We start from the raw sequence: 11,745 nt of genomic DNA, 5'->3' as shown, positions 1-11,745 counted from the left end.
CTCTTCTCTTCACTCATTGCAATGGATCCTCCTGCAGCTTCTACTATTGCATCTTCATCCACTGCAGTGTCTTCATCAACCATATCTCCATCCATTGATGGAACTTCTCCTTATTATCTCCATCTGTCGGACAACCCTGGAACTGTCCTCGTCTCCACCCCCTTGGAAGGCGACGACTACCTGACTTGGCGCCGTGCTGTCCGCATGGCTTTGTAAGCTAAGAACAAGATGCAATTTGTTGATGGCACTTTGCCACGACCCACACCTCCGTCTCCGGACGTCCAGCTTTGGGATCGCTGTAACTTCATGGTCCTCTCATGGCTTCTCAACATCCTTTCACGCACCATTGCCGATAGTGTGATTTACGTGGAATCCGCAGCTGCTATGTGGAAAGAGCTCGAAGAACGGTTTTCTCGTAGCAATGCCCCTCGAGCCTTTCATCTCAAACGGGCCATTGCTACCATCCATCAAGGGACCGACTCGCTTGCCGTTTACTACACTCGTCTCAAGGTACTCTGGGACGAACTCTCATCTTACATTTCAGTTCCATCATGTTCTTGCGGTGCACAATCCCAACTTCATTCCGCTGCCCAAACGGAGCGTGTATATCATCTGCTCATGGGATTATCAGATAGCTACGCTGCTATCCGCTCGCAAATTCTCACCATGGACCCGTTGCCTGACGTCCATCGAGCTTATTACCTTATTCTCCAAGAAGAACAGCAGCGCGCCCTTACTTCTTCGCCAAATTTGCCTGACGCTGCTGCTATGGCTGCGAACCGAGTCACTCCTCGTAGTGATACACCGCGTCAATAGGGACGCCATAATCAGCCGCTCGGTGCCCGTTCCAATCGCAACCGCCCATTCTGTGCTCACTACAATGCATATGGTCATACCCGAGAACGGTGTTGGCCCCTTCATGGTTATCCTCCGGGCCACCAACATCACTCAAAGAAGGCACAAACATCTGATCGTGTTGGAGACCTGCCACGCCATGTCAATGCTGCCACTACTGATTCTGCACCTGTTCCAGGCTTAACTTCGACACAATATCAACAGCTTATCTCTCTCTTGGGTAACGATTCTTCATCTGCTACTACTCACCTAGCAGGTACGCCGGTTGGTTTTAACGTTTCAAGTTTTATTTCTCCTTCATGGTTATTTGATAGTGGTGCATCAGATCACATGACATGTGATTTTCATGGCTTAACCAACCCCACTCCTCTTTCTTCTTCTACTCCCATTCGGTTACCTAATGGAACTCTATTACCTGCCACCCACAAGGGAGATAAATTACTCAATTCATCCATTATCCTCAAAGATGTTCTTTACGTACCCTCATTTAATTTAAATTTAATTTCTATTAGCAAGCTTGCTCAAACCCAAAATTGCTCACTCATTTTTTTCCCCACATTTTGTGTTGTCTAGGACCTGTCAACGATGAAGCTAATTGGGATGGGAACATTGCGTGAAAGCCTCTATCACTTCTGTCCACCAGATTTGCCTTCTGTGTGCACCTCCATTTCTTCGCCTTCACAATCAGTTATTTGGCACCAACGCCTCGGGCATCCATCGAACGAGCATCTTCGCCATTTATCTTCATCTTTACCGGGTTTTTCTATTTCACCCCTACCCTCTTTATGTGATGTTTGTCATCTGTCAAAACAGACACGGTTACCTTTTCCAATAAGCAATAATCGGTGCACACAACCTTTTAATCTAATTCACTGTGACATTTGGGGTGGGTACCGCACTGCCTCCAACATTGGAGCACATTATTTCTTAACCTTGGTTGATGATTTTTCACGGGCTGTATGGGTTTTTTTGATGCGCCACAAGTCTAAAACATACTCTATTTTTACTTCATTTTACGCCATGATACACACCCAATTTAATGTCCGCATCAAACGACTTCGTAGTGACAACAGTATGGAATTTTTTTCAAAACCAATGCTTCATTTTTGTTCCCAAAATGGCATTATCCAACAACATTCTTGTGTTGACACCCCGCAGCAAAATGGTGTTGTGGAGCGTAAGCATCGTCACCTTCTTGAGGTTGCACGTGCTCTTCGCTTCCAGGCGTATCTACCAATTCTTTTTTGGGGGGAATGCGTTTTGACCGCTGCCTATCTCATCAATCGCATTCCCACACCAAATCTTAAAGGGAAAACACCACATGAATTATTATTTGGGGCTCCACCCACCTACTCCCACCTTCGGTTGCTTATGTTACGCCCATAATCACGCCCCTGGTCGCACCAAGTTTGACCCTAGGGCCGTGCGATGCATATTTCTCGGTTACCCATATGCTCAAAAAGGCTACCGTGTCTATGATCTTCAAAATAAAAAAAATTTTGTATCACGAGATGTTACATTTCATGAAGATGTTTTCCCCTTTTCCACCATACCTTCACCGCCATCACCACATTCCGTCCTCCCCCTACCCGTGCCCGATCATGAGGTTCTTACCCCACAGACCGCTCCTCCACCTGTATCTGGTCCACCTCTTGTTACCCCTTCTTCCCCTGGCCCTTCCACTTCGGACCATGCCATCTCTCTTATGGACCAGGCCACCTCCACTTCGGACAAGGCCATCTCTCCTACGAACTAGGCCACCTCCAATACGGACCAGGCTATCTCTGTACGTAGGTCCAACCGTCTACCCACTCGCCCATGCCATCTCACGGACTATGTGTGTAACTCGGCCTCACCCGCTAGTTCTCCCTCTCTACTAGTAGCATCGACAGGTAACATTCCCTACCCCATTCAGTCTGTCTTGTCTTATTCCCAATTTTCCCCTACACATTTTGCTTTTATGAATGCCATTCATTCAGAACAGGAACCCACCACCTTCACTGAGGCCATGAAACATGCCCACTGGAAACAAGCTATGGAGGCAGAAATTCAAGCCTTGGAGCAAAACCAGACTTGGACCTTACAGTCTTTACCACCAGGAAAGTCACCCATCGGCTGCAAATGGATCTACAAAATCAAAAGAAATGCATATGGTAGCATCGAGCAATACAAGGCTCGTCTCGTGGCTAAAGGCTACACCCAACAAGAGGGCCTTGATTACACAGATACTTTTGCTCCAGTCGCTAAGCTTGTCACAGTTCGTAGTCTTCTCGCCATCGCTGCTGTGCGAGGTTGGCACTTACATCAGCTAGATGTCAATAACGCTTTCTTGCATGGCGATCTACATGAAGAGGTGTATATGCGAGTACCACCTAGATTTTCCAAACAGGGGGAGACTCGCTATTGCAAACTTCAAAAATCACTATATGGTCTTAAACAGGCGTCCAGAAATTGGTTTGCTACGTTGACTCAATCCCTACTTGATGCAGGCTATAGACAATCAAAAGCAGACTATTCCTTGTTTGTTAAAAACATTGGCACGAACTACACAGCAGTGCTCGTCTACGTTGACGATATCATTGTGGCCGGTAATGACAAGTTGACCATTCAGGGACTCACATCATTCCTCAATCATAGGTTCAAGCTTAAAGATCTGGGTAAACTTAAGTATTTCCTTGGACTTGAAGTTGCGCGCAACCCCAAGGGAATTTATCTCAGTCAACGGAAGTACACATTGGACATACTCTCAGAATCTGGTCTACTAGCAGCCAAGCCCGTGTCATTTCCTATGGAGCAGAATTCATGGCTTGCTCCTGACACAGGTTCTCCATTACCCGATCCCTCTCAGTATCGGCGGCTCATTGGCCATTTGCTTTATCTCACCATCACCCGCCAGCCACACATGGATGCAGCAAACCGAGTTCTTTGGTACCTTAAGTATGCTCCGGGTACAGGCATTTTATTCTCTGCCTCTTCCAATTTGTGGCTTACAACATTTTGTGATTCTGATTGGGCAGCTTGCCCCACCACCAGGCGTTCTATCACTGGCTACATTACCTTTCTTGGCAATAGTCTCATCTCTTGGAAATCCAAGAAACAAAGCACCATTTCCCGGTCATCAGCCGAGGCAGAATATCGTTCTATGGCTACTGCCACTTGTGAATTAATCTGGTTACGTGCTCTTCTACAAGACCTTGGGGTACCACAATCCAGTCCTATGCAACTATATTGTGATAATCAGGCCGCCATTCACATCGCCGTCAACCCTGTCTATCATGAGCGTACCAAACATATAGAAATTGACTATCATGTGGTCCGGGAACGTATTCAAGATGGCTCCATCAGCACCTCTCACGTTGCATCTTCCATGCAACTTGCCGACATTCTTACTCAACCACTTGGCGGCACTATTTTTCACAGCCTTCTATCCAAGATGGGCGTTTTAGATCTTCACGCTCCATCTTGAGGGGGAGTATTAACGGTTCTAATGGAAGAGAACCGTTACAGCAAATCAATCCTTATCATGACTTCCATTTTTGTTCATTCCTTTCCCATCTTCCCATATTCTGTGCATACACATCCCATATATCACTCCCATCTTCCCATATTTTTTGTAATCAAATCCCTCAATCAAGGGACCTCTTCTTGTATTTAAATTCATCATTTTTGATAATGAAAGACACTCAAGCATTTCAGCAAATTTCCATTTTTACAATACCGGCCAACATATACTCTATATTGGTGAGTCTTGACTTTTATGGTGTTCTAAACTGGTGGAGGAATGCTATCTGCACTCATTATGGAGGAACCGCTTGAAGGATTAGACAGTACTTTTGATGGAAATTAAACATGGGTGAATGCCTCATGAGTCTACCAAAATTAGGATCTTAGAACTACAAAGGTTGGAAAAGTTCTTTTGGAGGAGAAATGGTAGCTCAGCATGAGTGGAGAAACTGACAAAGTAATGCCTCAGTTGAATCTTTTTTATTGTACCTAAAAAAAAGAGGGAAAGGAAGTGAGATGGCTACAGACGCATTCTCCTTTGAAAATGAGGTTTGTGGAGTGATCATGTCCAAATAATGTCTCAAACAAGAGTCACCTCATCTGCAAGGTGAAGTCACCTTTTGTTTTATCCCAGCCAGTAGAAACTGCTATTATGTATGCAACTTTAGTCTCATGTATACATCTATGAAAAAATACAAGCACATACGATCTCAGAGTGTCCGATGTAATGTGCCACACCTCCCTAGGGGCTAGGGCACAACAAGGAATACCCTCGTCAATGTTTTTGCATTTGATCTCAGATGTGTGTAAATGGATTGTGGGTTAATACATAATATTTTGATAGTTTAGGTAAAACTAGATCACAAGACCCTTATTTGATTTCAAATATTTTTATCTAGAAGAACATGTTTAACTTGGTTTTGAACCGGACTAGTGCTAGTCATATAATAGTTTTGGACTTGGTGATGTTGGATATCAAAATGGAAATACCTCCTAATCGGGCTTTTTGGGACCGTTATTATAGTTCAATGCTTTTAAACTTGTGAATAAACGACACTGGTTGGGTAGAACCGAAGCCAATAGGGTTCCTCAACTAGTCGCAAACGATTGTTAGTATTGTGGCGAAACCTAGTTTGGTCTAGTCTATTTCATTACATGATATGTGCAATTGGGTGGGGTAGGCTTCAAAAAGGGTCACCTTTGATTAGGATCACACAAGCTATTTTCAAAGGGCTCATGTTGTGCTTTAGTGGATGTAAGCCTTAAGTGGCCCAACACAAATATGGAGCGTCCCTTATCACCGGTAGTAGCTTTCAAACTGATGTATCACTTGTCATGTTTTATCCATATAGTACACCAATTTTTACAAGATTAAAGGGTGTGGTTTCACTGTGGGGTTGCCCAAATCTACATAAGGAAACACATAACTAAGTCACTGGGACAAATAAGTATACGGTCTACGTAGCGAAATGGTCATCCACTGATCTCAAAATTTTATAATGTTCCCTACCTTCCATGGGTTTTGGGTACACTATGAAACATCCCCCCTCAGGTCCCATTTCAAACACGTCGTGGTAGAAGTGGATAGCATTTGATCTCAGAATGCTATAATGTTCCCTACCTCCCCGGAGGTTTTGAGCACAACGTTGAACATCCTCGTCGAGTTACATCACTTCGAACACAATAATTTGATTCAATTAAGTTACGAGTAATGTCTAATAACTAGTATACAAACAATATATAGATGAATAGTCCCAAAAAAATTCTTAATTCTCTTGCTTATTCGCCGCTATAGGTATAAAGGGATGAATTTCATACCTCCGTCCTCTATCTTGGGGTTTCATCCTTCCACTTTTCCATTCCTTTGGGCGTGGTCCTTTCAGATTTGGATGTCTTAGGGGAGAGAGAGAGAGAATGACTAGAGTTCTTTCTTTATATCTAAGAGAATCGCCACCTAGATAAGGGTCAAGGACCTATAACTGTCTCTTCCTTTCAGGGGAAGAAAGTTTGACTTAGTTGTGGATAAGAGAAGGTCAACCCAAGGCTCTGAGTAGGTTAAGTTACAGGCTAGGAAGGTATTAGGCACTCAACCATACATCCATACCTAATCGATGGCTGGTCTCTTTATATTTAGACCATTCCTAATAATCTTACTAATCCTATTAACTAGTCCTACTAATTGGTAGTTATTTTGAAAATAGTAAATCTAATATAGTCTAGGAATCTAGGCTAAAACAGTACAACATATATGAAAGTAGATAAATCTAATATAAATGCGGTATTGATAAAGTTAAAATGTGTAAACATGGTCTTTTTTTTTTTTTCAAAGTTTTAAGTTGATACCGTTACTCAAACTGGGTGTGGTTGTAATTTTTTCAAAACGTGGGGTTTACATGAGTTAGGGTTAGTTCCAGGGGGTACTAGTAATATACTCTATCTTTAATTATGTCTACATATTTACTTGAGACAATTATTTTGTCTATTATTTGTCAAAAATAACATAAAACAGGGACTTAGTTGGAAAACCAACAAACTAGATGGTTTGACATAGAAAAAAGTCTAAGTTTGTTGTTCATAGTTTTTTGTGAACACGAACGGACGACTGAGTAGACCTAAAAAAGTTCTTAGTTTAAACTTATGGACAACCAAGCTTTTAATATTAAGTGTCCATGGATGACCACTACAGTCTTCCGTGACTGTTTGAAAGCTTGTGAGATTAAGTCATCTCAGATGGATGATGCCTCAGTATTCTCATGACCATCTTCTGCGCATGTCCGAAAGTGACAATCTCAAGTCGCTACAACCACGATCTTCTGTGACTGTCGCATGGTCTTCCATGCAATAGTGTTTAATGTTCTGTGATCAAGAAGTTGTGAAGTCTTTAACTAATCATTTATGACCACTTGGACTATAACTACTTGAGTAGAACTCTTAAACATTTTTAGTGATGTTTAAGTTGAATATTGGACCATAAAAAAAAAAAAAAAAAAAAAAGTTGAATATTGGAAACCAAAATGGAATAATTGTTTCTAATCATTTTGATGTTTTAGTTATTATCTAACAACTAGTTTCTCTTAAAAATTAAAGCGAGATTCAAATGTTCAAAAGAGAAGCTAAGCTTAATTCTTATGGCTAGTCTAACAACTAGTATGCTTGCCCATAAATGATGGAGTCACTTGATGTCATGAGCAACATAGATCAATTACAAGGAAAGACAACAACAAGTGCTAGAGCTTAAATCGATCATAATCTTGAGTAGAGACTTGGTTTGGGTACTCCTATGAGTCTATCTCTCTCCTCCTCATATGAAAAGACATCTTTGCCCCCCTTGTTTTGAGGAGGAGAGAAATAGACACATGGGAGTGCTGGTGTAGGCAACACTCCCGGACAAAAAACTATTTCCCTAATTTTTTTTGGGTGAAAAGAGTGCTACCTGGTTGGCTGATTGCATGTCCTGCGTGGCTTCCATTGGCCAGCACGCCCGTTTAGGCTCTAGAGACTCAGGCAGCGATCTCTCCCCCATTTTTTTTAAAACCAATTCATAGCCAATCTAAATTTTGAGGAATTGGTTGCGAGAATCGGCAGGGACTGATTCGAAACGGAATCGATAGGACCCGGTTCAGGTTTTAAAATCTTTATATTTTATCTAACATGTGTTGCTTTAAACCACATAGGTTTATTTTTCCATCCTTCGATCGGTCATGCTCCCGAAAATCGTACATACAACAGCGCAAAGGCCTGCTTTGGGTGGGTAATCGGGTCACCTGGTTTGCTGCATATCTCAGGGTAAGCGCACTCATATAAGTTTAGGGCAGTTTCGTAAGCGAAGACCAGCGTTCTTTGGTTTCGGTGGACAGTGGAATCGAAATTTGGAGCTCTTTCTTTGGTTTGGAATTTCTTCCTTATCACCTGTAATTTTTCATTCTCTCAAAATTTAATTGCAAAAAGTTTATCGGTTCTGTTATGTAGAATGGAATCTCATAATATGTAGAATGGATTCTCCTGTAATTGAATCATTTGGAGTCTTTCAAGTCCAATGATAAATTAAGTGAAAATTTTCACGAATATCACAAATTGAATTCTGTTCATATCTCTCATCGATTTCTGGATTTATTTTGAAATCTTGATTAATGCGCACTTTTTGAATTTGATGGGTTTCTCCCCTTTCGTAAATTTGCGAGGATCTGCTCTGAGTAGTGTTTAAATTAACTGTATTTTTCTCTTCCATATTCTTATGATTATGTGTTTGTAGCGTTTTTGGATCATTTTTTTTTGTTTTTGTTTTTTCAGTTAGAAGAGAACCATGGATCCTTCAGAAATGAGATATTTAGAGGATAATGACACTGCAACGATGAAGACGATCAAGGGTGCGACTTCGGGCTTAGTTGCTGGGACTATTTGGGGAACAATTGTTGCGACTTGGCACGATGTGCCTCGTGTTGAGAGAAATGTTGCGCTTCCTGGCCTGATAAGGACTCTGAAGATGATGGGTAACCATGGTTTGACCTTTGCTGCAATTGGAGGGGTTTATATTGGCGTGGACCAGATGGTTCAGAAGTACAGGATGAAGAGAGACTTTGTTAATGGAGCTGTGGGTGGATTTGTTGCTGGAGCCACCGTTTTGGGTTTCAAAGGTAAGGATCTGTGTCATTTTTAAATGGGGGTATTTCTTGATTTTGAGCTTATGGTGGTAACCATGTGGGATTTATTACTGTCCAGACCTGAAGTTTCTTATCTGGACTGATGACTGAGAGACAGTTGAGTAACTTAATAATTTTGGTCTGTTCTAAAAACTGTTCATAGTGATCTAAATTTGTTGGATGTTCATTCACAAATCAGGGCTTCCTATCGGGTGTTTTCTATTGATGAAATGGAGGATTAGCCATTCAAAATGCCCAAAAATTGGTGAATTGAAAATCGAATAAATATAAAAGAATAAAATTAAGTAGAATAAAAATCAGATAAAAATAAAGTCATCTATATAAATAACCAACTCAAATTAGCATCTACGACAAATACATATGATTAAGTTAGCTAAAATTTACTACTTTTTCAGCTTAGAGTTTTTCAAGCAAAATGTTTCAAATGCTAAGTGTGTTACGCTGTTACTACAGCAGTTTCCTTGACTACAAAAAAGGAAAAATTTAAATTAGGGCAATATTTCAAGTTGTTAGAGTAATTATTTGAGTTATGCATATTTGATGTACTACTTTGGGTATCTGGATGTAATTTGCTCTCATGTGTCTGTAGTTGGAGTAATGTGGCTGTTAATGGACATTGAATGGGCACCTCATTAGCATTCTCATCTTTGATTGCATTGGAAGCAGCATAAAATTCTTGATAGGGTGTGCGCTTCCATAAGTGTCTTGCGACTCTTGTCTTCTTTCTATCTGAGTAAGTTAATCGAAATAAAGAAAGGAGAAACAGGCAATCCCAATGACCAGTAAAATGTCATTGAATCCCAAAATGATCCTTTTTTTTTTTGGGATAAATAACAGTTTATTAAAAGAATGAGTAGTACAACAGTATTATAACATAAGTACCCTCCAAAAAGGGAAAAACTCAAAGAATTAACTCAAGACAAGGACAGCACCCATCCGAACACTAGAAAATACCGACGAAGGGATAGCATTTGCAAAAAATATTCTTGGCCAGATTACCCTCCCTTTTGCCAAGTCCTCAGCTAATGCATTAGCACTTCTGGGCAACCAATGGATTTTAGAATTTAGATTGAGGTAGTAGGTGGGAGACAGGTTTGATATAATGATCTTTCTTAATTATAACTACACTGGCTTCAGACAAGCTATTAGGTGGATTGTTAGAAACTGTCATGTCCACAAGATTATGAGAAGTATATAGTTTCATTTTTTATGGAGAGAATGATATGTGCCATGTATCCATTATCATCAGAAAATATAGGAATTGTTTTCAGTGCTCTTCCAAATCGAGGAGATGTTTCCTATGAGGGTAATTAATGTGGTGTCAGGGTTTCAGAACACAATCTGGGTACCTATTTATGCCATTTTAAACTTACACAAATGGACACTCTCCCCATTTCATAACAGCAGAGATTTTAAACCATGATTTGGTGAGGACCATTTACATCATAGTGCTCTCTTAAGCTTCTTCTCTCCATGTCTTCAGCTTTGGTTCAGGCATGGTGCTTAATATTCTGATGGATGGTTCCTGTTAAGGTGGATGTGGAATCATTGGAAACAATGTTTCAGTTTTACTGCTGTCTGCAGGTCTTGACTGATTTTGGGGGAAGTTCTGCAGGTTGTGAAGTAATATTTGTTAGTTTAAAATTTCCTTACCAAAACTGATCTCATGGAGTTAGAGTCATCTCCATTGCTAATTCTTGCTGGTCAATTTTGAGGAGTTATCAATGGGTGGCTGGTGGGTCATTCCAGATTCATAGATCCTCTTGTATTGGAATGGTGATGTTGGATGGCCTGGATTCAAGTTAATGTTTTAAACTTTGAAGAGAGAGATGGGTTATATACTTTTATTGCTGACTGATTGAATAAGAGTTTGAGGTGCTGGACAGAGAAAATAGCTAAGAAGAATTAGGGTTTTCTAGGAATGCAAGGAATCAAGTCACTTTGTGATAGGATGATGGGCTCTATGGGTGAAAGACATTGGATGAGTGAGGAATAGATGAGATTAATAACGCATTTTGGGTTTTAAACGAGGGATTTCAAAATCGAATGGGGTGAAGTTTGTTACTTGTAATCAACTGGGGTTTGGAAAGCTACATTTATAGCCTGAAAATAAAATCAAAAGGATGCTCCATTTAAAAATTGTAGTAAGATAAATGGAAATGATGAAGTATTATGTAGGTCTCATACCAATGGTTAGAAAGTATTGCTCCTTTAAGGTTTCTGAGAGCAATCTCAAACATGGCAGTGGCAAGCAATAATTTACTTCCTCAATAGCTGAAGTACATGTGATACAGATAAAACGCAGAAGTGGGCTTATTTAAGTGGAAATAAGCCTTGGGTTGGGTTTTATACTTGTTGCGCCTTTGGTCTAATGGATATTCATTGTAATGGGCCACTTTGATGGGCGTAAAATGTGGGTAGGATGTAAGAATAAGGGATTTACTTCATTAGTTTAGTTAGAGTCCTTATTTGGGTTTTGTTTTTGTAGGGCCGGAGGCTATCCCAAGATGGGGTGCATTGAGTTTCTATAAATTAAAGCTAGAGTTCAAAAAAATCAAGAAGTAAGGAAAAGTGAAAATGTGCAAAGGAGAAAGACAACAATTTTATAGTGGTTTGACAAACTTGCCTGCATGCACTCTCCTACGAGCTATTCTAGTACCTTGGTTTTTTACTCTCAATTGCTTTCTATGTAGCAATTAAACTCTGACAAGTAGTTTTCCTTCGC

General features: G+C 40.6%; 2 protein-coding genes across 2 annotated transcripts in view; both read left to right on the top strand.

Moving 5' to 3' along the window:
* The first annotated feature begins 228 nt into the window (after positions 1–228).
* On the top strand, positions 229–816 carry LOC122668706. Its single transcript, XM_043865241.1, has one exon. It carries the CDS (start codon positions 229–231, stop codon positions 814–816), a length of 588 nt encoding a protein of 195 aa, XP_043721176.1.
* A 7,347-nt stretch (positions 817–8,163) lies between these two features.
* LOC122667823 (outer envelope pore protein 16-3, chloroplastic/mitochondrial) overlaps positions 8,164–11,745 on the top strand; it is a 30,246-nt gene continuing 26,664 nt past the window's right edge. The window contains exons 1-2 of the mRNA XM_043864266.1: positions 8,164–8,246; positions 8,649–8,993. Of these exons, the coding sequence (XP_043720201.1) occupies positions 8,663–8,993 (331 nt within the window). The 5' untranslated portion in view covers positions 8,164–8,246; positions 8,649–8,662. The remainder of the gene's footprint in view (positions 8,247–8,648; positions 8,994–11,745) is intronic.

Source organism: Telopea speciosissima, chromosome 7 (assembly GCF_018873765.1).
Source record: "Telopea speciosissima isolate NSW1024214 ecotype Mountain lineage chromosome 7, Tspe_v1, whole genome shotgun sequence".
Taxonomy (NCBI): domain Eukaryota; kingdom Viridiplantae; phylum Streptophyta; class Magnoliopsida; order Proteales; family Proteaceae; genus Telopea; species Telopea speciosissima.
Note: the sequence above shows the minus strand (reverse complement) of the source record. Positions and strands in the feature narration are given on the sequence as shown.